Genomic DNA, 22686 nt, shown 5'->3' on the forward strand with positions numbered 1-22686 from the left:
TTGGACATCTAACCTTACGCGTGAAATCTTAGTACCTGATGCTGTGTATTTGTGGGGTCAGTAGGCACTGTATCATATGATATATACATATGTATGATAAGTGTGCATTCAGCACAGATGAAATCTCCCCCATAGTTTCGAAGGCCTCTGAGTGACTTACCTAAACGCTAATTTATATTCGCTCTCCCCAGATTGTTCAGGAACAGAGGTTTGGGAGATTTTCGAAGTGCCCAAAATGGTTGAAGATACAAACGTTCTAGAAAGTTAATCTATGCGCACCAGTGCCGCCCCCAACCCCGAATGCTGCCACAAACATGAGCTTGCTGGTCTCCCCAGAAACTGGTGACCTTCCTCCCTCCCCTTGGCCAACCCTTCCCCAGTCCAACTATTTTTAGTGGTCCCTGCTGACGGTCGATAAAACAACACAGTAGTCAAAGCTTTTTTTTTTTTTTAAACTTTTTTTTTTTTTTTGGTTTGGCTTGTTTTTAAAGAAACTGCATACATCATCAGAGAGAAACAATAATTTAAACACCATGCAGTTTCTGTATGTACAAAACCTAGGCCACAGAGATCCAGTTTAATTTATATTCTATGTACAGCATCTTCCTCGTATAGCCGTCGTCTGTTAAGTTAGAACCCCGGGAGGGTGCGGGATCGACGGTCACCACAATCACTCCTATACAAAGACGAACTATGTACAGACACCAGGAAGCAACTGGAGAAAGCAACCTGCTTGGGGGAGGAACAGACTCAAGGGAGGAAGAAGTCACCAAAGGTGACATCTGCCTACTGGCTGTGCACAGGGAGAACCTGGGATCCCATTCATCGAAGCGACACACTACGATGCTCATTCCAAAAGTACAAAGACGTGTTCATAAGCAGGAGAAAAAGAAACTCGGAGTGTCTCCTCACACTGACCCTTGAGTGGTTTGGTTTCTCTACTGGTGGAAAGGCTCGCAGTTTAAAAACCTGGCAGGGCTTCTAGGGGGTCTGGGGAATGAAGTGATCCAGATTTTGGAAAAGCCAGTTTATTAGCAGTGGGCTCCTCTGTCAGGAGAGTGGACTGGGATGGGGGTTCCGCAATGCCTGCTTTTGAGAGAAAAACCTAAGGTCTGACACATTTCACTTTCTCCTTTCCTGCTAACCCAAAGTCTACAGGGCTCAGATGGGGACGGCGCAGGCTCAGGATGAACTCGCTTGCAAACTGCAGCTTTTTCCAGAAAGGGATGTTTTAAGCCGTCTAGCTTGCGTTTTATTCCCCCACCCCTGTAATTAATGTCAAATTGTCAACTTTGGGAACAATTCGAGTCACTTCAGTTGTCCTAACAAAGTGGGGGAAACGTGTGGTTACAGCTCTCTGAAGACTGAGTCCGGGCTTTCAGGAGAGCGGAAGTACTGTCCTACAGCTGGGGAGGCTGCCGAGCCTGGGTAGGAACCATCCCCGAAGGCTGTGACACTAACTCTGAAGGCACTCCCCTAACTCTGAGCAAGTGACTTCTGCAAATGTTCCCTGAAGGAAGCAGTGTGGACATTCTGTCCAGTTTCTTCCGTATGTAAAGAGAAGGGCCATCTCAGGGCGCGCCAAGGGGATGGGGAACAACGAAGGCTGCTGATTAGCAGCAGAGAGTAGGTGAGTTTGGGATTTCTGTTCCCAGGCAGTCAGAAGGGCCCTAGAACCAAAGCCAGCAGGGAAGCCATGGGCCTTTGTGGGAGGAGTTCCTCAGGACTCTTCCTGGCTGGGGAAGGCCTATCAGGCTTGGCCACCACAGCAGCCTGAAGTACAGCTGCTGATTTAATAAGAGGAAGTACAGCCCTCAGGCCTGGCCAGGCAGGGACCTCTACCCAGAACATGTGCCTATCTCCACCCTAGGGAAGTTCAGGGAAAGATTTCTGCATCTTTCCTTCTACCATGTACACATTCAAAAGTCAGTAAGCCTTTTGGGAAGACCGTGTGTACGGCCATGCTAAAATCCCCACTACATTTTCCCTGAATACCTCTCTGGACATTCAAATTAATAATAATAATAATGATAATAATAATAATAATAATAACCAGTAATGGTGTTGTCTTTGCTCTGGATAGAGGTGTACTCCATCCAGACGGTGCCAGGAGAGCGGCAGCCCTACCTGTAGGGCTGATCTAAGCTTTCCTCTAACTCTGCTTCCTGGGTTAGCAACTGACCGTCAACGCTCCAGAGAATTGAATGGCCTCACTTAGGCTGCATCCTAAGAGTAACACGGTCCCAACTGGTTTGACAAGGGGATAACTCTTTTGTGGTTGGCCAGGCTGGCCATCTGGCATCTTTCTAAATGCCAGATGGGTTAGGGAGTAAGCTGTCACCTAGTGACATCGTGGTGACTCTGAAAGCTGGACACACCCCGGGGGGGGGGTTTGGGGCAGAACTTTGCACCCAAGGGTCTGTGAGCTTGGTTCGGAAGAAAAACAGTGCTGCAGAGGACTCCTTAGAGTCTAGGGTGCCTTTCCCTCAGTGCATATCCAACCCTTCAGGGGTCCTGTCAACAGGGCAACTGGAGGCATATTCTGAGAGGGGAGGCAGGGACAAGGTCTCTCTGGATAAGTGGAGCAGTCAGGGACACCACAGACAGTCATGGCTGGCAACGTTTTGCCCAATGCTAACCCTGCTGAGATGTGGATCTCTCTGCAGAAACTCTTCAGTGCAAAGACAGAAGAGTGGAAGGCTCTGGAATGGCAGTGGGATGTTGGTCCCCTGCACTGGCCTCCGTGCATTGGTACTCAGAAGCTATTAACTGCCAAGCCACATCACCACTGTCCTAGGTGTGTTTCCAGGGCCAAAGAAAAACGTGGGCCATGGAGTTTATGACCCTAGCCCCTGGTCAGTTCATACTCATGAATATCACAGGGAGTCTCAGCAAGGGCATTTAAGCATTAGATCACCCCATGGCCCTGGGCTTTCTGAACATAAGCTGGTCAATGAATGTGAACTGAGCAGACAGCCACTATCCCTACCAGAGTCTTCTGGAAGGCATTTCTGTTTGGGTTGGGAGTCAGAGTCCATGTTCAGTTTAGCCTCCTATGCCCACAACACACAGACTTATGATCAAAGTGCCAGCACAGGCTGCCCCAGGACACAGCTGAAGAAAAAGCACGTGTGTTTGTGTGTACACATGTTCATTCCTGTGTGTGCCTGTGCATGTGTGTGCGAGTCAGGGGGGTGGGGGCTGAGAGGTCATCCCCCCTTCCCAGCATCCCCCTCTCAAGGGCCCCCAAAGTTGATGCCCCATCTGGAGCCCACATATCTGGTGGAATCTAGAAGGGCAGCTGGATTATGACTTTCACCTAGCCATTCCCACGCCAAGCCCTTGGCTTCTTTGGACTCTGGCCAACAGTCCCTTGTGAGGAAGCGGTTCACCGAAGACTGAACCAATGTGGTGCTTGCTGAGTCTGGATAGAGGGGATGAAGCAGTTTCTGGACAATCCTCAGGTTGTCCTGACGGGGGCTGGGACACCTTTCTGTAGCAGAAGTGGTGCCAGCAACTCGGAGGAGCGCTCACCGTGGTGTTCCTGCACACAGAATCCTGGTTGTATTTCCTTTCGTTCTTTCTTGTTCTTCTTTCTTTTCTCTCTTTTTTTCTTTCCTTCTTTCTTTTTTCTTTTTTTTTTTTAAAAAAAGGCAGTTCGGATTTACATGGTGACGGGGAAGTGGACAGACGTCAGCACTTATGGTTCTTAGAAATTTATGTTTTGAAGACAGCAGAGCACTCAAGAGTAATCCCACTGTTAAGGTCGATGAAACCTGGGAAACAAGGAACTTTGTCAAGGCCCAGGGGATGGCGGAGGCCCAGATCCCACAACAGTGTCTTTCCCTCCTCAGATACCCTGGCTGTAACAGTGACGCTGTAGTGACCTTCCACCCATGACACAAACACAAAGCGGCACCCCAAGCCCTTGAACTCCACAGAACTCATCTAGAGCCCAAAGAGGGGAGTCTTTGGAGCTCCAAAAACTGGGGTGTCGGGGGGTTGTTGCACTAGGACTCCTGAATGTAAGCAAGATGGAGGTCCTAATGGTGTGTCTGAGTCTGGCAGTAGGTACATTGATAAAGTCCTGTTTCTTTCTGCACATGGTCTCCAAAGGAGTGGTTAGCAAAGCCAGAAGCTTAGTTACTAACACCCCACATAGCTAATTCCTTCTGCGGCTCATTTTTCCCAAGTGACATTAGACAAGACTGCTTGGTAGAAGAGCCCAGGGTGACAGAGTGCTCTTTGGTGGCCCTGTGAGCTACTTTGGTATTCTGCCCAGACTCGGTCTCTGCTGCTGTATGTTGGGAGCGCCCTTATCGGTTTTTATAAAAACTCACTTTGGGGTCACCCAACACTTGTCAGAGTTTACATTGGAGTGAACTAAAAGGCAGAGGGTGACTCTTTGCCTGGGCCTTTAACGTTTTTTAACATTCTTTACCTGAGGATTTGTTTTCTTCAAAACCTCTTTTGTTGTTTTGCTTTTGTTTTGTTGCATTGGGTGGAGCCCTGGCAGGCTTACAATTCACTACGTAGACCAGGCTGGCCACAAACTCAACCGAGATCTGTCTAACTCTTCCTCCCCAGTGCTGGAAGTAGGCTCACTGCTCTCATTCTATTAACTTAAAAGTAGGACTTGATGTCCTTCTCTCGTATCTTCTCCCATATTAGCCACAAAACCCACTTGGTGATCCAGGACAAAAAAAGATCATTTGCTTGAGAGTAAATATTGACATAACTGGGCATGGTGTCACACACCTGCAAGGCTAGCACCCCAGGAGGCTGAGGCTGGAGGATTGCTTTAAGTTCCTGGGCAGTCTAGGCTATGTAATGAGAGCCAGGTCAGCTGTGTTCAAACAAAAATCAAGTAAGGTCAAAAAACGGGAAAACAAGGGTCGTTCTGTGGTGCTGGGATGTGCAAGCCGGTGCCCTCAGTACTAACCTGGTTAAGTGTCTACTTAACTCGTGGACTTCCATTTCGGTACTTTTAAACTCATTGAGTTCCTTCCGAATGGCAGCCTGGAAGAATAGCAGCTGGTCAGTATGCTGAAGAGGCGGGAGGGCATCCCTGTTTGTCAAGTCTAACAGTACTTTTGTTCTCCCGCACTATTGGATACAAAATACTTGTCACCTGGGGTGTTCTGTCAAAGCTTCCAGGATTTCCCTTCTTTGGGAATGCCATGAGGGTCTAATGGAGCTGGCCGTGCTTTATGAGGTCTCTGCACCCTATGTATCCTGTGGGGTTACAGACGGCCTACATAGTGACTTTGATGTCACCTCCCTTTTGCAATTCTCCCACTGGATGCCCGGAGAGGTGTCAGGACACACAGAGCCAGTGAGTGATAAGGCTGTGGGCTCATGTTAAGAATGGCTCGGGGCCTGGTCCTGGGTCATTCTGTCTTTCTGGGTACAGTCCCCTGACATGCTATGGGGGGGACTGAAGGATCTTGGGTCAAACCTCTATTTCTCAATGCCACCGTGTGGAGCGGTGGTGGAGCCTCTCAGGGGTAATCGGTTGTTAAGAGGGACCGTGCCTTTATTAGACGACAGGATCAGTTAAAGGAGGATGGAATGGCTACAAAGTAAGACTTGCTATGTTTTCTCTCTGGTACGTGTCTTTCCTCCTGATTTATGTCCCATCGTGTAGCTGAGTGAGGGTCTCACCAGATGAGGCTGCCTGACCTTGAGCTTTCTAGATTCCAGAGTCTTTAAATGACCTTTCTGTACAAAATATCAGGTCTCAAATATTCTGTCACAGCCACAGCAAAGAGAACAAGATACTGTCCTTCCTTTCTCCTAGGAAGTAAACGCACTATTGTGCCTGTTCTGTGTCCTCCAAATGAAAAACAGACTGGGAGACTTTGCAACAGGTCACCCAGATGGCTCCTGTGAGCAGCTTAGAGGATGCAGCGGTTTTAAGGTACGGCTGAGGCAGGGCTACTGCCCTCCCTACAGATAACGATCTCCTTTTCTCACGGCCTCTGCTTACTTTGTCTGCAGCGGTGAGGCGGGTCCATGGCTTGTCCGCCCTTCGGTCATAGTCTTGGGCGTCTGCCACCTCCACATAGTCACTGAAACGAATAAGGATCTTCCTCTCCCGGAGTTCTTCCACCGTGGGTCTTTGGCTGAGCTGCAGGGAGGGAGAAAGGTGCGGCCCAGTCAACAGATGACTTTAGACCATGGTTCCATGCACAAACTCGTAGATGTGGAAAATGAGCCCAGGAAGACACCTGATGTGTTAGAGAGCAAGATGGAGAGGGGGGCAGAACCCTGCGTGCCTAGCTCTGGGATTCTGGGAGCCTTATTGTCTCTTTCAACTACCCAACAGCCTGTCTTTTTTTAATCGATCTTGGCTGTCTGTGTAGCTGCGGGTGCCTGCTGTAGATTTTCTCTGTCTGTCCTCCACCCAGTGGGAGACAGGCACCTTAAGCAAAGATTCTGTCTAAACTTGGATTGGCAAGTTGACATCTCTGTCTTGAATTAAGCGCAGTCTGCAGAATGGGTTTATAACATATATGTGTGTGCGCACATACGCATTATGTAGACACATATACCCACGTGTGTCTACAGATGCATATGTGCCTGTGTGTTTTAGGCACACAGACAAGCATTTGCAAATAGTAGAAGCCTCTGGCCTGAGGGGATGGGGTATGTTAGGAGTTTTGAGGGTTTCTTCCAGAAGGTCACCTGTAAGGTTGGTGAGCCGACACAGAGTTGAATGATGCCACATTTATACCATGGAGAACGAACTTTGTGAGGAAGGAGGAAACTGAAAATCATGTTCAGTTAGCTGTCTCCTGGCATTTCCCCCTCTGAGCACCCTTCCTCTGTCCTTTAGCGACAGAAAGCTGACATTTCTATTATCTTTCCCTGTCACCGGCTTATTTCTTCTGGAGCAACACGGCCAACCGCTCCCTTTACGATGCTGTCAACTCATGTTCAACCAATGTTATTTAAAAACAATCTTTCCTCCGAGTCCTAGACTGTTGACTGCTATTAATAGAAGAGGGCAGTCAGATAGAGTCTTACGGCGCTGGCCTATTAAAACAAACAACAAATTCCAATTATTCTGGCCGTTCTGACTGCCACACAGCTCTCTGCTGGATGCCCTTGGCTGGCACTGGAATGTTGCGGCGTGCTGCTGCTGTGGCACAGTGGGGTGACAGCCTGCTACCATTATACAGGGAAGTGCCTGGTGATGAGAGCGAAGGCAGAGCCAGGCAAGCCTGTGGCTGCCTCATGGCTAGAAGAGGAAGCTCCAGGGAGGCCCCGTGATGATGGAACTGGCTCATGTGTAGACCCTGGTAGGGCTTGTAGTCTGTCCAGAGGCCCCGGGGGTTTCTGTGGGCTTCGTGTCACAGGAGAAGAGTTTCCTAAGTTGTGAGGCCACGATTGCTAGAAGTTGAAATGATGCCCGCCTTGGCATCAAAGTGTTCTCTTTGAAATAAGAGAGCTAACAGAATTTGTCCCGGGGTTTAAAAAAAAAACCAAAGCCAACCAACCACACACTGGGCTAGCCTTCAGTCTCAGCACTCAAGAGCTTAAGGCCAGAGGATCTAGAGTTCAAGGCCAGCCTGGGCTACATACATGGTGAATCCAGGGCTAGTTTGTGCTACCCTAGCAAGAGTCTATCTGATCTCCCCGCCCCAACCCACCATCTTAAGAAGAGGAAATGAATAAATAAACTGGTCTGGTTTTTACCAGCTGCCTGGCTATCGGCAGAATCTGAGAGAACAGTGGACATGATGATAGAAGTCTTCAAGGGGGGTTGGGGATTTAGCTCAGTGGTAAAGCGCTTGCCTAGCAAGCGCAAGGCCCTGGGTTTGGTCCCCAGCTCCGAAAAAAAAAAAAAAAAAAAAAAAAGAAAAAGAAAAAAAAAAGAAGTCAAGGACAGGGGCGCTTTCTATGTCCCAATGCTCCACCACTATCACATTCTATCAAATAAACATAGTATCATGCTTATGTTCTGGGAGGGGACACATATGGACAGTACAGATTGTGGTCCAGGGGGTCTTGGGAGGCGTGTGAATCCGACACTAGCCAGACTCTTTCAGAACTCTCTTCAATGAGCACATAGCTCTCCACACCCAAAGCCTGAGGTCCTCCCTAGATACCGAGGAGACAATCTTTGTGACCAAAGTCCATTTTTCTGAGGAACTTGGATGGGGAGAAGGGAGAAAGAGTGGCATTTGTGTAAATCGTGCCAGCTGTAATCACATGCAACCACAAAACGTGAAAAAAAGGCACCAATGAACTGAGACCCAAAGTCTACAGAAATACAACCCAAACCCCAAGTGTACCCCTGCCCTTCCCCAACTTGTCCCTTCCTCCCATCATGTAGGCTTTCAATGAGGGAGCTGCCGTTTCTTGGGTTGTAGTGGTGGGACGGATCCCAGGGCTGGCTCATGGTAGGTAAACACTCTGTCATTCCAACTCTAAATTCTAATTTTTGGGAGGAGGGAGCCAGGCATTTATTTTTAGCATATAACTTTTATGTTTTCAATTTAGTTACCGAAAATGACTTGGTCTGTTGGTATCAACACCAGCCCCTGGGTTTTATTTTTATTTTTTTTCACTAGCATATTAAAATTCAATAGGATTTTATTAAAGGAATCTGAGGGCTGAGGCTATAAGCAGTCACCAGCTCTGGCATCTGGTTTTGGTATGATAAAGATTCCTGGGGAAGAGCCTTTGCCCAGAGCCAGGGTGAGCTGTGTTCCCCATCTGCATTCTGGCCCAGCAGGTGGGCACAGTGTTCTGCAGACCCAGAGAAATATGAAACCAATTTCCGGATTCCACATTCCCTCTGTCTCCTGGAACATTCATTCCTGTCCCTCAAGGTCACTAGTTTTGACTGCATGGAAGCCTTTGAGGACTGGAAATGCTGGAATTACAAGGTGATTGCCCTTGTGGGAGTGGGACTGACACGGGCAGGTGGGGGAGACAATGACGGTAACTGCAAAATCTAGGGGCTATTAGTGAATAAGGTTGCAGGTGTCATCATCGCCCTGGGGGACAGAAGTGTGAGAAGCAAAACTCCTGCTCCCTCCACTACAAGACTATGCAGTTACAGTCAAAGTTTTGTTTGGACGACGTACAACCTTTTCTTAAGAGATAAGAATTGGATAGCTGTTTAAATAATCCTTTTTTTTTTTTTGAGACAAGGTATTACCATGTAGCCTGGGTTGGGCTGAAACTTGTTATTATACCCCAGGTTGACCTCACGCTCACAGCAATGCCCCTGCCTTAGAATTCCAGAGTGGGAGAAGAGGCCTGAGCCACCATGCTCTCCTGATGTCTGAGTTATTTGCCATAACTACCTTTTATCAAACCATCTTAACTTTGGGAAAATCTGTGTGTGTTGTGTGTGTGTGTTGGGGAGGGGGGTGTTCAGCCATCAGTTCCAATGAACTCAATAAACCGGATTTGAGCTGTTTTCTCAATGTCTTTGACTTTCTTAGAACAAATGAATGTATTCCCTCCCTCACCTCCTACCCCTTACCCAGGCTCACCAGTGAATGCACCTTTCCACCAAAGACAGGGGTGGGAGTAGGGTGGGGTGTGGGGTGGTGGTGGTGGGGGTTGGGAGGTTGGGGGGGGTAGAACAACTGGCCAAAGTGAGGCCATTCAGCTTCTGTTCTCCTCCCCTCAGTGTGGTGCCACCCGTCAGCCAGGCCTTTGTTTATTCCCTTCCTTTAATTAGCTTGGCATTTGGCTTGCCACCAGTGTTTGGGCTGGTTTTGGGGAGAGAGGGTGTTGAGAAACCCAAATTACCTCCTGCATAAGTGGCGTGGCCTCTCAGGACCTCAGCATCTCTAATCTGTAATGTTCCCGGGGAAAAGGAGTCACTAAAGTGCATCTCTAGAATTCACCTTAATGGGTCTCTTCACCATCTTTAAGACCAAGTACCCTTTTTTCAAGATGGCCACTGCAGGGGGCTGATTGAAAACACTTCAGGGAGATGCAGGGAGTGTTATATCCTGTGTGCTATCAATTAGTTCAACCTTCAACAGGACCCAAGAATACTTTCACGTTTATTATTCAAGTTGTTTTTTTTTTTTCTCAAAAGAAAGATCTGTGGGTTTACACAGCACGGCAATAGCCTCTGTTTGAGGGGTTGAAAATGTAGCAAAGCTCCAGCTGTAAGGAGTTTGGAGTATTTTCCAAACGTCTTAACTCAATGCATCAGTCCTTTTTGTATTTTTCCTGATCCAGTAATTCCAACTGAATTTATCAGAAGACATTCAAATCGTTTTTTCAATTTCAACAGGTAGTAATGGGGGAAAGGAGAAAGTAACAACTCCCTAAAACAATAGCAAAGGACAGTATTGTATTTAAACTACCTTTAAAAAACATTCTTCTTATTCTTCTTATTTTTTTTTTTTTTGACAAAATAGCCTATAGTTCATTACCTGTGGGGCTCAGGCTAGCCTTGAACTCGGGGTAATCTCAGCCTTCGGTTGAGCTGAGATTATAGGCATTAGTCATTGTGTCCATATTGAACTACTACATTTCCCCCTCCCTCTCCCCTCTTCCACCCCTCCCTCCTTCCCTTCTTTCCCTCTTTCCACAGGGTTGCAACTATGTAACTCTCGATGACCCGGAACTCATTCTGACTAGCCTGGAACTCACAGAAACCCTCCTGCTTTCACAATGAGTTCCCAGTGGTGTGGTGGAGTTAAAATATACGAATCTGCTTTTCTTAAGATTAGTTTTTTTTTTATTCATTTACTTCTAGGTATATGGGTGTATTGTCTGCAGATGTGTCTGTATACCATGTATTCCTGGTGCCCACCAATGCCTAAGGAGTTGGATACCCAGAGAATAAGTTAGAGGCGAGTTGACCATTATCCCCAAGAACGGTGTGAGCAAGTCTGAGAACTGTGGTCAAGGGGCTTCAAAGTCCTCAAGGCTGCTGGAAGTCAAGGTATGGTGAGCGGCTTTGGGGAAGGGGGACCGGCTTACCTTGCGAGTCAGCCTCCTCTTTATTTCCCGCTTCTCCTCCTGCTCCTCTTGTTCATTCCGAGCTGAAAATATATGGAAGATGTTCCTGATTACGGTGCATGGTGTCACCCACACCCAGGCTCTGGTCCAAGCACTCAGATCCCTTCCCCTAGTTATCCTTATGCCTGCAGGGTCCTGGCTTCATCTTCCTGCATCCTTGGAGCCCAGGCAGGGATGCTGGGATGAGCAATGTAAGTCATGGAGCATGTTTCAGAAGTGTGGGAGCACTGTTGGCAGTGACAGACATTTGGGGAAGATCAAGGACGCCATCTTTGAAAAAGGTGTAGACCTTGTGCCTGCCCTTTAGAGCTTCTAAGAGGCTGAAAGGGCTTGTTGTGTGTGGCCCTAGAGTCTGGAGCCTTATAGGGCAGGAGAGAAGACATAACTCGACCTGTTTGCTGTAGGAATGACACCCGACAGAGGCAACCGCAACCCGAAAGGCTGCTTGTACTGACTTCAGAACTCTCCCCTCTCACAAGCCCTGATTCCGTTAATTCTTTAAATATTCTGAGAAGTCCACAGAACATGTGTGAGGCCGGAGTGTGGACCGTACTTGCCTGCATTTGGACTTGCACACTTCAGAGACCAAATGTTCCCAGATCAATATATTGGCAACTGGCCTGTCAGAGTTTAAAGAACTATAGTAAGGGTCCAGGGAAGGGAGCAGGAAGAAGGGTAGGGACCTTGGGCCTTTTCTCTGTCTGAGCTGAGGGACGATAAGCAGACTACCTTGGAAGGGTTCCTTGGTCTCTGTGGAGGCAGAGTCATCAACCTGGTACCCTCTGATTTGAAAAATACCACGATTGCCAACTAGTGTCACAGAAGGTGTGAGATCCTCACCCATGGGACATTAGGAGAGCATCAGCAAAAGTAAACTATGGGTTGGTTTGGGCACAGTGTCCCTTAAGCTTGCCTGGGATACCTGCGTTCCCATTTTGTAATCATGGCTGTCAGATATTGTTTCTGCAACTCCACTGTTTTGTTAAAAATCCTGCTGTGGCTTCTAGAGGTCTCAGCACGGCGTGGGTCTTTCAAGGAAGAACATCTCAGTGCACAGAAACCGAGATGGGGAGGGTATGATTAAAGTCCCACCTCCCCCTCTTGCCACCCCAGGAAGTCAGCAACAGACAGTTCTAGTGAGTTGTAACCAAGGTGGCCGTGGCTTCTTCTGGCGACAAATGGTGGCAATTCAGAACAGGACTAAGAGCCATGAGTGACACCCCCAGGGTACAGTTTTGTGTCCCCACTTGCCTGTGGGAATCAGGACCTTGTACGGGCAGCACGGGAAGTACCCACTCTTCCTGTGGAATGGGCTACCAGAGCTTCCACAGTGCTAGTACCTACCACAAATGTCCCTTCCTCTGGATTTAACTGCCCTGTTTTCTTCCCAGTGTTTCCTTACTCCACACACACACACACACACACACACACACACACACACACACACACACCTCTCTGCTAAAAACCTATAACACCCATTACTATCTCAGTATGAAATAACCTGTCACAGGTAAGTTGGGAAGCAGAGAGCAATACTCAGAAGATGGGAAACCCAAAGGCTGACATTTAAAAAAAAAAAAAGTAAATTACTCTGTGTTAAAATCTGGGAAACAAGCCAGCCATTAACATCTTAGCATGAATCAATCCATCGGGGACTTAATTTGGAGGCAGACTCCAGGCAGTCAGCTACACTTATATGGGGTTGGAGTGGAGTGGGGTGGGAAGGAAGGATAGAAGAAAGGTGGCCTTGCAGTCCATCCTAGAGGAAGCTTGGGTGTCATGTTGAAACTTCGAGACCATGTAAGCTACCATTCTGGGTTTCCAAATGAAGTCATGAAAGCTCCAGAGAGAGAAGCCACCAGCCACCAGTCACCCATGATACGGCTCACCAGTCAAATAGCTCAGACCTTTGGTTTTTCCTGTTGTCACAAGTTGTTTCAGGCTGGTCCTCCTTCTCATTACTGGGTCTGACCTCACTCCTCACCTACAGGCCCCTTCCGAGCCATGGGGGTGGGTGTTTTGTGTTGGAGATGACCCAGAGTGGGAGCCTTCATCTCTTAAGTAGATTCTCAGAAGGGCGGGTCATAAACTATCACCTATGGTGTCCATATCATTAGCTCAAAGTGGTTTACAAACCCAGTGTCATGAATTCTCAGGTAGAGGATACCAAGGTAATCCCACTAGGCAACTGAGAAGAGAGGCCAGGAAAGTCCAGTGATGTCATCGTCATGGTGCCCACTCCCAGAATTCATTATGTGCTCAGACACACATGGGGCCCTAGTGGCTACTTAACAAAGAGAGGGCTTGCTTATGAGGCTGGGCAGGGTGGGACTGCAGACCAAGCCGGGCCTCTTCCAGCTCCTCTTCCAGTTCAAAGCCCAGAAGGTAAGTTCTAGAACTGATTATTGGGGGGGGGGGTATTTGCAAATACCTCTTGACATTTCTTATGTAAGAATTAAATAGGTGCGGGGTGTGGTGACATATGCAATCCCAGCATGTTGAGGGTAGAAGCAGGAAATGTGGGTTCAAAGGCATCTTTGGATATTTACCAAGTTTAAGGCCAAGCCTGGGGCTACAGGTGACCAACAGAAAACCAAAACTAAAACCAAGACAACAAAAGCAAACCAGCTCTCCCCCAAAGAAGAAGAAGACCGATAAACCCTCCACTCAAGTAGATTAAACAATAAACCCAGAAAACAAATCTTGAAAAATAAAGGACCAGCATGCAGGGAGAACAGGTGCCTCTCCGAAAGGTTTTGAAACTGAGAGATGGTCAGTCTGTTTTAATTTGGTTAAGCGGTGCCTGAATTTGTAGCTATTTGACATGGGGAAGGCGGAGAAATTTGTTAAAACTCAGTAACAGTCACACAAATTCCCCTGTTAGGTCTCCCAGGGCTGGTTAGATTCAAGGAATCAACAATAAAACAAAAGCCATCAAACCAACAAGCAAACAGTGCTGGGCTGGGTTTGATTCCTTAGCATCTGGGCAGACCAGATGTGGGAGGGGGATGGGAGGGGGCGTGGGGGTGGGGAACCCTCTTTCCCTAAGCCTCACTGCTTCCCAGGGAAACTATTTACAGTGACACAAGCCAGGGCCAGCCGGTGTGCTGTGGAGGTTAGGCACTCAGGACAGCTGGGAGGGGTGGAGGAAGCACTCACTCAGCACAGAGGAAGGTATGGAGGAAACAGGATTATCTGATTTCTGATTTGAGGAATCAGATTTCTCTTTCCTACTTTTCTCATCAACAATAGAAACTTTATAATGGAGCAGGTGTCTGCACAGGGCAAAAAGGAAACACCTCAAAGACCCAGGACTTCCCCAACTGCAGGAATCTCTGACAAAGTTGTAGGCTATTGAATCGTACAGAAAAAGTACATTTAGAAACTTTTGCTTTGAGACAGGGTCTTGCTATATTATAACCTAGGCTGACTAGAACACCTCACACTCTACCAACTTTCCACACAGTCTTCCAGCGCTGGGATTACCGGTCTGTGGCACCACACTTGGGCAAACTTAGACATTTTGAAGGGCGCTCACAGGTTTAAAAATAAACTAGGGCTGGTGAGATGACTCAGTGCGTAAAGGTTCTTGCCACTAAACCTGACAACCCAAGTTTGATCCCATGGATTCACTCGGCAGAGGGAGAGAATGACTCCTGTAAATTGTCCTCTGACCCCGCCCCCCCCGCCCCCCGCCCCCCCCCCCCCCCCCCCCCCGCAATGAGTGCTATGGGCATATGCTCTCCCAACCAATGAATTAAATAAATGCAAGAGAAAGAACTCGACACACAGAGCCCTGGACACCTCACTGTTCTGTAAGGATTGCTCCAAACCCTGGAAAACTGTTAACAGGTGCCTTGGAGAAAGGATAAGGCAGACAAGCAGGTGGGTACCTAACAGGGGCTGCAGAGCCCATCACAGTCTGCCCAGGCAAAAATGCAAACGTCCTCCCTCAGCAAATCACTGACAGCTGGCCAGGTCACGAGACCATCGGGTGAAGGGGTAGAAAGTGCAATCAGAAACAACATCACTTAAGTGGCTTTTTTTCCAGTCACCTAGAGCAACGGCTCAGGTGATTTCGTGTAAGTGCACACGCACAAACGTTTGTAAGTTACTTTCTGATGTCCAGCTTTCCTCTGGATAGGAATTAGAATGGCTTTCAGGGGGGGCTGGGAAATTAGAATAAACATATCATTTGTTGGTTGTGACAAGAAAACTATGGCTAAGGACGACAGGAAGGGTCTGGTGGGCGTGGCTTTGATTGATGAAAACTAAAAATGACTAAACTGAGGCACGTTGGGGGGGGGGTCCATGGAAGGCTGGTTTCTTTCATTATTTTGCATTTTAAAATAGTTTTAGTACCAAGTAGATTCTCTGTACAAACTTACTCGGTGTCCTGAGCTGAACAAGGGGCCCGCTTTCCCGTCTACGGCTTCCTCACAGCCTGCTTTCTCTGAATGAGAGCATCGTGTAAGCATGCCGCCGGCCAGGCCAGTCTTAGGAGGACAAGAGCAAAGCTCGCTCAGCAAGGCTTTCTCCCTCTGTGAAGCTGGTGCTCAGGGGACTGAGGGGTTCCCCCAACAGCCCCTGGCTTTCCTAGTTCTTATTTTTAAAGTTCCCTTACACTTGTCATTAAAGCCAAGTCACGTTTAAAAGGCCGGTCTGGGTCTGAAGGTGAATCTGGTTCTCTTTATGAATCACCCTTTTCTAGTAAATGCCTCTGTTGGATTATTAGCTTTTCTCTTAGCTCAGGGTGGGCTCTGGCTTCAGCTGGGGGACGTTCCTAACCCACAACAGGGAAGCCAGTGGCATAGGTCGTCCTCAGCTATGAAGAGGGTTCATCCTTGGTGTCTATGAGACCTCCCGCAGGAGAGGTTTTCTGAGCTTCCATGGACCCTGGGAGAGACCCGATGAGCCACTACACACCCAGGAAGGCTGCCCTGAGGGTCTGGTCACCCTGGGCTTAACCAACTTACGTTTCAGAATGTTCCTCTGCTCCAGTTCCTCTGCAGTGGGTCTTTGGCTTAGCCGCCTACGAAAAAAATCCAAGAAAAGTTTTTGGACCATGTCATATCCTTCCGGGGCCGGTGATCTCCACAGCCCTAGCAGATACATCAGGCAGGGTCAGCAGCTGGAGCCCACTGTCCATTCTGTGTTCTGAGACACTGACTCCCAGCCGGTGCCTCCTCGGTTCCTCAATTTCAAGGCCCAGGAAGGGCACCCTGCGTCAGGTCACGCAAAGCTGCCCTCCCTCCCTCTGCAGGCCCCTCCCCAGCCCTGTTCCTCCAGTGCCCCCAGGCCAGGAGACCGAAACTTAGCCCAGGCCTTTCCTCTTAACAGAAGTCCCTTTCTTTCCTTGTAGCCTATTGACTGCAGGGCTGTGAGGCCTTTTGCCTTTCCCTCTCTGCCTCCAGGATATCGCTTGCTTCTTGCTACCTTTGTGCACACACCCAGAGCACAGAGGCTACAGGCCTGGAGGACATGCAAGAGAGGGTGTCTGTCTGCAGAGAACAATGGCTACTCTTCTTCCTGTCTCCACCCATCTCCACCAGAGCCTTATTAGACATGGAATGCCAGATGAAGAGGCACAGAAATGACCCTTATTACCGGGCGCATAATTAAGTCATAGAGAGTGCAGCATCATAGCAGAGGCAGGAAATTCTGGTGGTGCCATGTGGAGAAGCAGGGACAGATACAGGTGACAAGTAGTGCCAGAAGTTACAAGAGAATGAGAGTGCTTGGAGAAGAGAAGAGAAGAGAACCAAGTGCTTGGACACTTACATAAAGTCGCAGGTGGGTGGATGCCACACAGAGTGGATATCGGTGGGAAAAGGGACATTTGTAATTTTCAACCCTCTGACAGTCCCTGACAAGCCTGCAGTTATTCAGCACCTGGGTTTCGCCCACTAGGTACTGATAAGGTGTGTGTGGGATGACTGTAGTGGAAGGAATTCTAGGCTCCCCAGAGGCCTCTACTGGGACACAAAGGGTGGGAAGGCACACGTTCTTAACCAAATAGCTGGACTCCCTTTCCAAACTTCCGAAACTGAGGTCTGTAGTGGGCAAGATGTTTACAGCACGAAGTCTAGAGAGAGAGATCCGGGATGTGAGAACGTCATAAGGCTCAAGATGGAGTTGCTTTGGCCAGGCAGTAGTGACAAGCCTTGGTCAATTAAATCAAGCCTGGCTTCTATGGAGACAGCAAAAATCACAACTGCATACAAAGGTAGCAGAGAGAGCTGTTTGCCCAACTGTGTTCAGTATCAGACCAGACAAGCTTGCTATCTATTCTCATATTAGCTAAAGCTTATCTGTTTAAAGCACATCAACCAACGCTCACTTTTGCCTTTGATCTTTCCCCTGTCTTGATTCCCTCGAATGCTCATAATTCAGCACCCATGTTTTCACCGTAGTGTTTTGCTGTGCCCAGGTAAACATGTTATTGTTCTCCAGCTTGAAAAGTGAAACTATCAAGTCCATGGAGCCTCAAAGTATAACCATCTCAAATTCGAGTCTTGTTATTGCAAAGCTCATGGCACCTTGAAACCGTTGGAAACTGTATTCCAAGGTGTTGTAAAGTGTGTAAGAATATTTTCACATTTATCATTCCTTTTGCTTTGTAAAACATTTCTGTAACATACTCTCAAAGAGATATGGTCTTTGATCCTCTTTCCTACCCTAGGAGTACCTGAATCCTCAGGGACTTCCAGTATTCCACAAGAGTCTCTTCAGACATCAGCCTTTATGCTAATGAGATGCTAATGAGATGAGCTCCTGTGGGTCTCCTAGATAGCCTCTGGAGGGGACCGGCCCCTGAAAGTTCCATGTGGTTGGAGGGTCAAGGCTCACAGAAACTTGAACAATGAGATCTGATGAGCTTCCAGGGTGCTGAACTCCTGGAGGAAGCGTCTAAGCCCTTCCTGACCAATCTCTCCAGTTAGCTGTGCACCCAGATCCCATTTTTTTTCCTCATTATCAACTGGTCAGTATAAGTATGGTGTTTCTGAGTTCTCTAAGCCATTCTAGAACACTAATCAAATACATGCAGTAAATAAATAAAATGTTACAAAAGAACTGCTTATAGAAACAATGTTTAACTTTTCAAGACTTACCTCAAACAAGACAGGTAAAAACAGTAGATGAACTTTGGCTGCTTGGTGCCAGAATGCTTGCGTCTTTTGTGTTAGTAAAGTCTGTCAGCATTTGTCTCTCACCCCTAAACCTGAACAAGGCACCTCATAAAAGCACCTTACAGTTTCAGTTACAGACGGGAAGTTCTTAGAGAGAAATATGTAACCCGGTTCATATTTTTATGCTTAATTTTTAAACTTACGTTTCATTTTTTAACTGGCTGTAAATGATAGCCTTTTTGAAAACCCGCAGGATCAAACACCTCTTCTTTTTCTCTTTTCACTCATTGCATTTCTCTCCTCTGCGCGCTCGCTCTCTCTCTCTCTCTCTCTCTCTCTCTCTCTCTCTCACACACACACACACACACACACACACAGACATACACACACATAAACCCAGACTCATGAACACACACATAGACACACCCAAACACACAGACACACCCAGTCTCACAAAGACACATAGATACACACACACACACACACACACACACACACACACACACACACACACACACGTGCATTTAAATCTAACATCTAATTTTCTACTTAATAAACACGCTGACTTCCCTGTACTTTGGGTCATCTCGAAATTCTTTCCTATATATTCAAGAACCAGCTTCATGGGGTGGAGGCCCCTGAAGAGAATCACTCTGGCTTCTGATAGAATTATTCCAATACCTCTGAGATATGGGGCACACATTGAGCAACATGATGGGGTAGGAATGGGAACAGCACTTTTTCCCTCAGTTCTCTGGCTCTATTTCCTGGTTCCAACAACAACACAGCCTCCCTTGCAGAACTCACTCTTGTCAAGACAGTTTCTTAGAAGTGCACATTGTGTATAGAGCTGAGATGGTGAATACTGACTGTCTATTTACCAGGAACTAGAATCACCTAGGAGACTTGCTGGTGAAGGGTTATCTAGATTAGATTAGCCTCTGGGTATGCCTGTGAGGGATTAGCTAATTAGGTTAATTGAAGTAGGAAGATCCACCTTAGCTGTGGGTGGTACTACTCCTTGGGCTGGGGTCTTGGACTGAATAAAAATGGAGGAAAGTGAACTGAGCTAAAAGTTTCTCTCTACTTCCTGATGCAGATGCAATGTAACCAGCTCCCCCAGACTCTTATTACCATGGATTAATTTCCTGACATGACAGACAGACTGTACCTCAAACTGAGCCCAAATAAGAGCACTGAGACAGGTAACCAATATATCCATCCCTCCATATCCACAGGAGATATAGCCAAAGCTCCCAGTGGATAGCAGAAGCTGGGAAAGGTCTGGACATGGAGTATACTGTGTTTTCCTGTGCATGTCTGTCTATTATACAGCTTAATGCATTTATTAGCTACTCTAAGAAACTAACAGTGATTGCTAATAGAGCAATTGTAACAATGTACTATAACACATGTTAAGTGAATATGATCTTTCCTTCTCAGAACGCTTCATTTGACTGTAAGGTTTAGGGCTGATTTTGGTTAACAGGAGCCATGCAGAGTCAAATTGTGGTTGAAAGGGATTATTAAACCCCAGGGTGAGAGCTCCAAGACTCTTCCTGAATACCCTGTATTTTCTTTAACCTTAACTTTGCTGGTAGATTTAACTAAGTGTATCTGATTTAGACTCACATTAAATAAAAGAAAGAAATTTCCTGCCTATATCTGAATGTTTATACGGTAGGTGGCAAGGGAAGTGATCAAAGCTAAAGTCTCTCGTGACATGAATCACCCAGAATTAAATGCTTAGGATGCTTTCAAGCGATCTTAAATAACTTTGCTATCAGCATACACGTGACTCTGGTTTAGAAAATAACTCTGAGCTGCAGAAACTGTTTCCACAACCCAGAGGTTCCCTTCCTGGGCCACGGCTAAATGATTCACCTTGACCACGAGCTGACATGGGTTCCAGCTTACATGTCTTTATGTCATCAGACAGCAGCAGCGAGCCTCCTGTTTTCTTTGAAAAAGGAAAACTGTACCTTGTCTTTCTCCAGTCCGAAGGTCTTATCAGCGAAGGACCGGAAGAAAAATAATCAACTTAATGCACCTTTTCCAGTTGGTGGGAAGAGACACCCGCCAGGGAAACGACAACCCACCTTTCCACTCCCCAAAGAAAACCCCAAATGGCCGAAAGAGATGACAGGAAGAGGCTTTAAATAGTGAAGGACAGGGAATACCAGCTTTCTGAGTCACGGCCTCTCGCTGGAGAGGTGAGAAACCCTTGCGGGTTCAGGCTCCAAGAGCATTTACAGCTGCTTCTTGTTGGGAGAGCCCTGACTCTCAGGCTCAGGTCTGGATCACGGAAGCTGTGTCTGCACCCCATCACTAGAGGGAGGCCATCACATTTCAGTCAGAGGGAAAGAAGAAATACAGAGGAAGCCCAGGAGACAACAGAGGCAAGGTCCTCCCTTCTAGGATGGCAGTGGCAGTATTTCCTAATGCTGCTGCTATAATAAAATACCGGAGGCTGGGTATGTTATTAAGGAGAAAGAGCTTACTTAGCTCTGGAGGCTGAAAGCACAGAGATCACATGATTCCATAGGAATGGTGGGAATGTATGTGGACAAGATCACATCTGGAATCCGGAAGCTAGAGAAATTTAAGGAGCAGAAAGTGTTCTTTTTGAAAGAACTTAATCTCGTGGGACCTGATTTAGGTCCCAGGAGAACTTTAGTCCCCTAAGCCTGAGGCCTAACGACCTTATGCTAGGCTCCAACTTTTAAAGGTCCCACTGCCACCCAACATGGCCGCATGGAACTTCTAGCACACAAACCAACCTCTAGGGGAAGGAGTTGAGTCAAAGCAGTGAGAGGCTAAGCAAATGGAGATAGCACAGAGGGGTTGGGGAGAAGCATGAGTTGCATCTCCTTCCTCCACGGGTCCTGTAGGGGCTGAGTTCTTCCTGGTCTCGGTCAACACCCACTCTCTGGTCTCTATGTCAGCATGGCAAACACAGATTACTCTCTTAATAGCGATTTGACACAGATCCATCCATCCTGAGGCTGCCACCCACTCTTTGGTCTCATGTAACACGCCTGGCTTCAACTTCTGTCAGTACGCTGGGGATCCCGAGTTCTAACCTACCTGTCACAGAGTTCCTGCCCTCTCCCAACTGTCTTCCTGTACTCAGTAGCTCACTACATTTGAAGGACCCGTAGGGAATAATTCACCTCTACCTTCTCTGGATAAACTGCTCTCCAAATAGTCTTCTATCCCATTCCCAGGGAGCATCCTACCCAGGACCCCTTCAATGAGTTTCACTTGCAAAGGCCACCTTGCTTCCTGCTGTCAGGACTAGGATCTCAAGCTGGGTAAATTCTACAGATGCTTACTTAGCCCACGGTCCTGAGGCATTGCATCAGCAGCCTCTGGTGAGGGTCTTCCTGTTGGATCATGGCATACGTGCAAGCATCATGTGGCCGGACAGGGAAACGTGCTAACCTCAGGCTCCTATGGAGCCACTTACGTCATGGTAGGCTCACTCTGACGGCCTTATCTAGTCTTAGTTACTGCCAAGGGCGCCATCTGCAAAGGCCTCTAGCATATGGCTTTAGAGATCCAGTTTTGGCCTGAGTTTTGGCGGGAATGAACACCCAGATGCAAACCATAGCTAGTCAAACACCGATCCTCCACCCTTTGTCTTTCTTCTGATCACTGTGGGAAGGCAGGCCACCAGCATCTCTCCTCTTGCCAGGCCACTGTCCCCATCTCCCTTAGCCCAGATGTAACGTGAGGAAGCAAATCTGATGACATCATTCCCCGCTTGATTGCTACGCCTGCTTCCCCATCACCCACAGGACAGAGTTAGTTGGGTTGAGGTTCTGTAAGAGTTTCATGATCTGGCCACTGGCCGAAAATCCCCCCTTCCCATACTTTCATCCTTTCGTATAACCACCCTCTCGGCTCTTTTCAGAATTCCCTTTCTCACAACCTTCTCTCCTTTTCTCCTTGTCTGTGTAATTAACAACGATCCCTGAGGTAAAGCGGTTCCTCATGTCCGCTAGCCTTCTGGCTAAAATGGCTCTCTCACATTCTGCACTTGATGCTTGCGATGGCTTCCTGCTATTGCCTGCCTTATCCTCTGGCCCCCAGAGTCTAATCTCTGTGTGCCAGGGGCTGGATTCACTACCATGCCTGGCCTCCTAGACAGAGGCGATGAGCTTCTCCAGCGGGGCATCTGCCATGCCCTCGCCTCGACCTAGAAGAGCCCTGTGCGTCACAATTTGATGCTTTGCTTCCTCTTGGAACTCAAGATACACTGGTGTGGATAGGTGTGTGCATGCACTCATGCATACGGTGCCAGGGATCAAATCTTGTGCACGTTAAGTATGTGCTGGGCCACTGAGCCACTCCTCTAGTTCCTTATCGTATTATTTACGCATTTAACTTACGTTTCTATGAGTATGAGTGCTTTGTCTGGAAGTGTGTGGGCCATGTACGGTACTCATGGAGGCCAGAAGAGGGCACCAGAACCTCTGGACTGGAGTTCATAGGTGCTAATGAGGCACCATATGGGCACTGGGAACTAAACCCAGGTTCTCGGCAAGAG

General features: G+C 47.7%; 1 protein-coding gene across 25 annotated transcripts in view; it reads right to left on the minus strand.

Annotated features, from left to right (window-relative positions):
* Positions 1-497: 497 nt before the first annotated feature.
* The window catches only part of Phactr1 (phosphatase and actin regulator 1), a 477602-nt gene continuing 455413 nt past the window's right edge, over positions 498-22686 (minus strand). For 12 of the 25 annotated variants that reach the window (XM_087590493.1, XM_087590499.1, XM_087590494.1 and 9 more), the window contains 5 exons: positions 15981-16036; positions 10966-11027; positions 5990-6130; positions 4943-5019; positions 498-3776 (listed from right to left, as the gene is read on the minus strand). In XM_087590493.1, the coding sequence (XP_087446619.1) occupies positions 3761-3776; positions 4943-5019; positions 5990-6130; positions 10966-11027; positions 15981-16036 (352 nt within the window). In that variant the 3' untranslated portion in view covers positions 498-3760. 25 annotated transcript variants of the gene reach the window in all.

This window comes from Rattus norvegicus, chromosome 17 (genome assembly GCF_021556685.1).
Source record: "Rattus norvegicus strain SHRSP/BbbUtx chromosome 17, alternate assembly SHRSP_T2T, whole genome shotgun sequence".
NCBI lineage: Eukaryota > Metazoa > Chordata > Mammalia > Rodentia > Muridae > Rattus > Rattus norvegicus.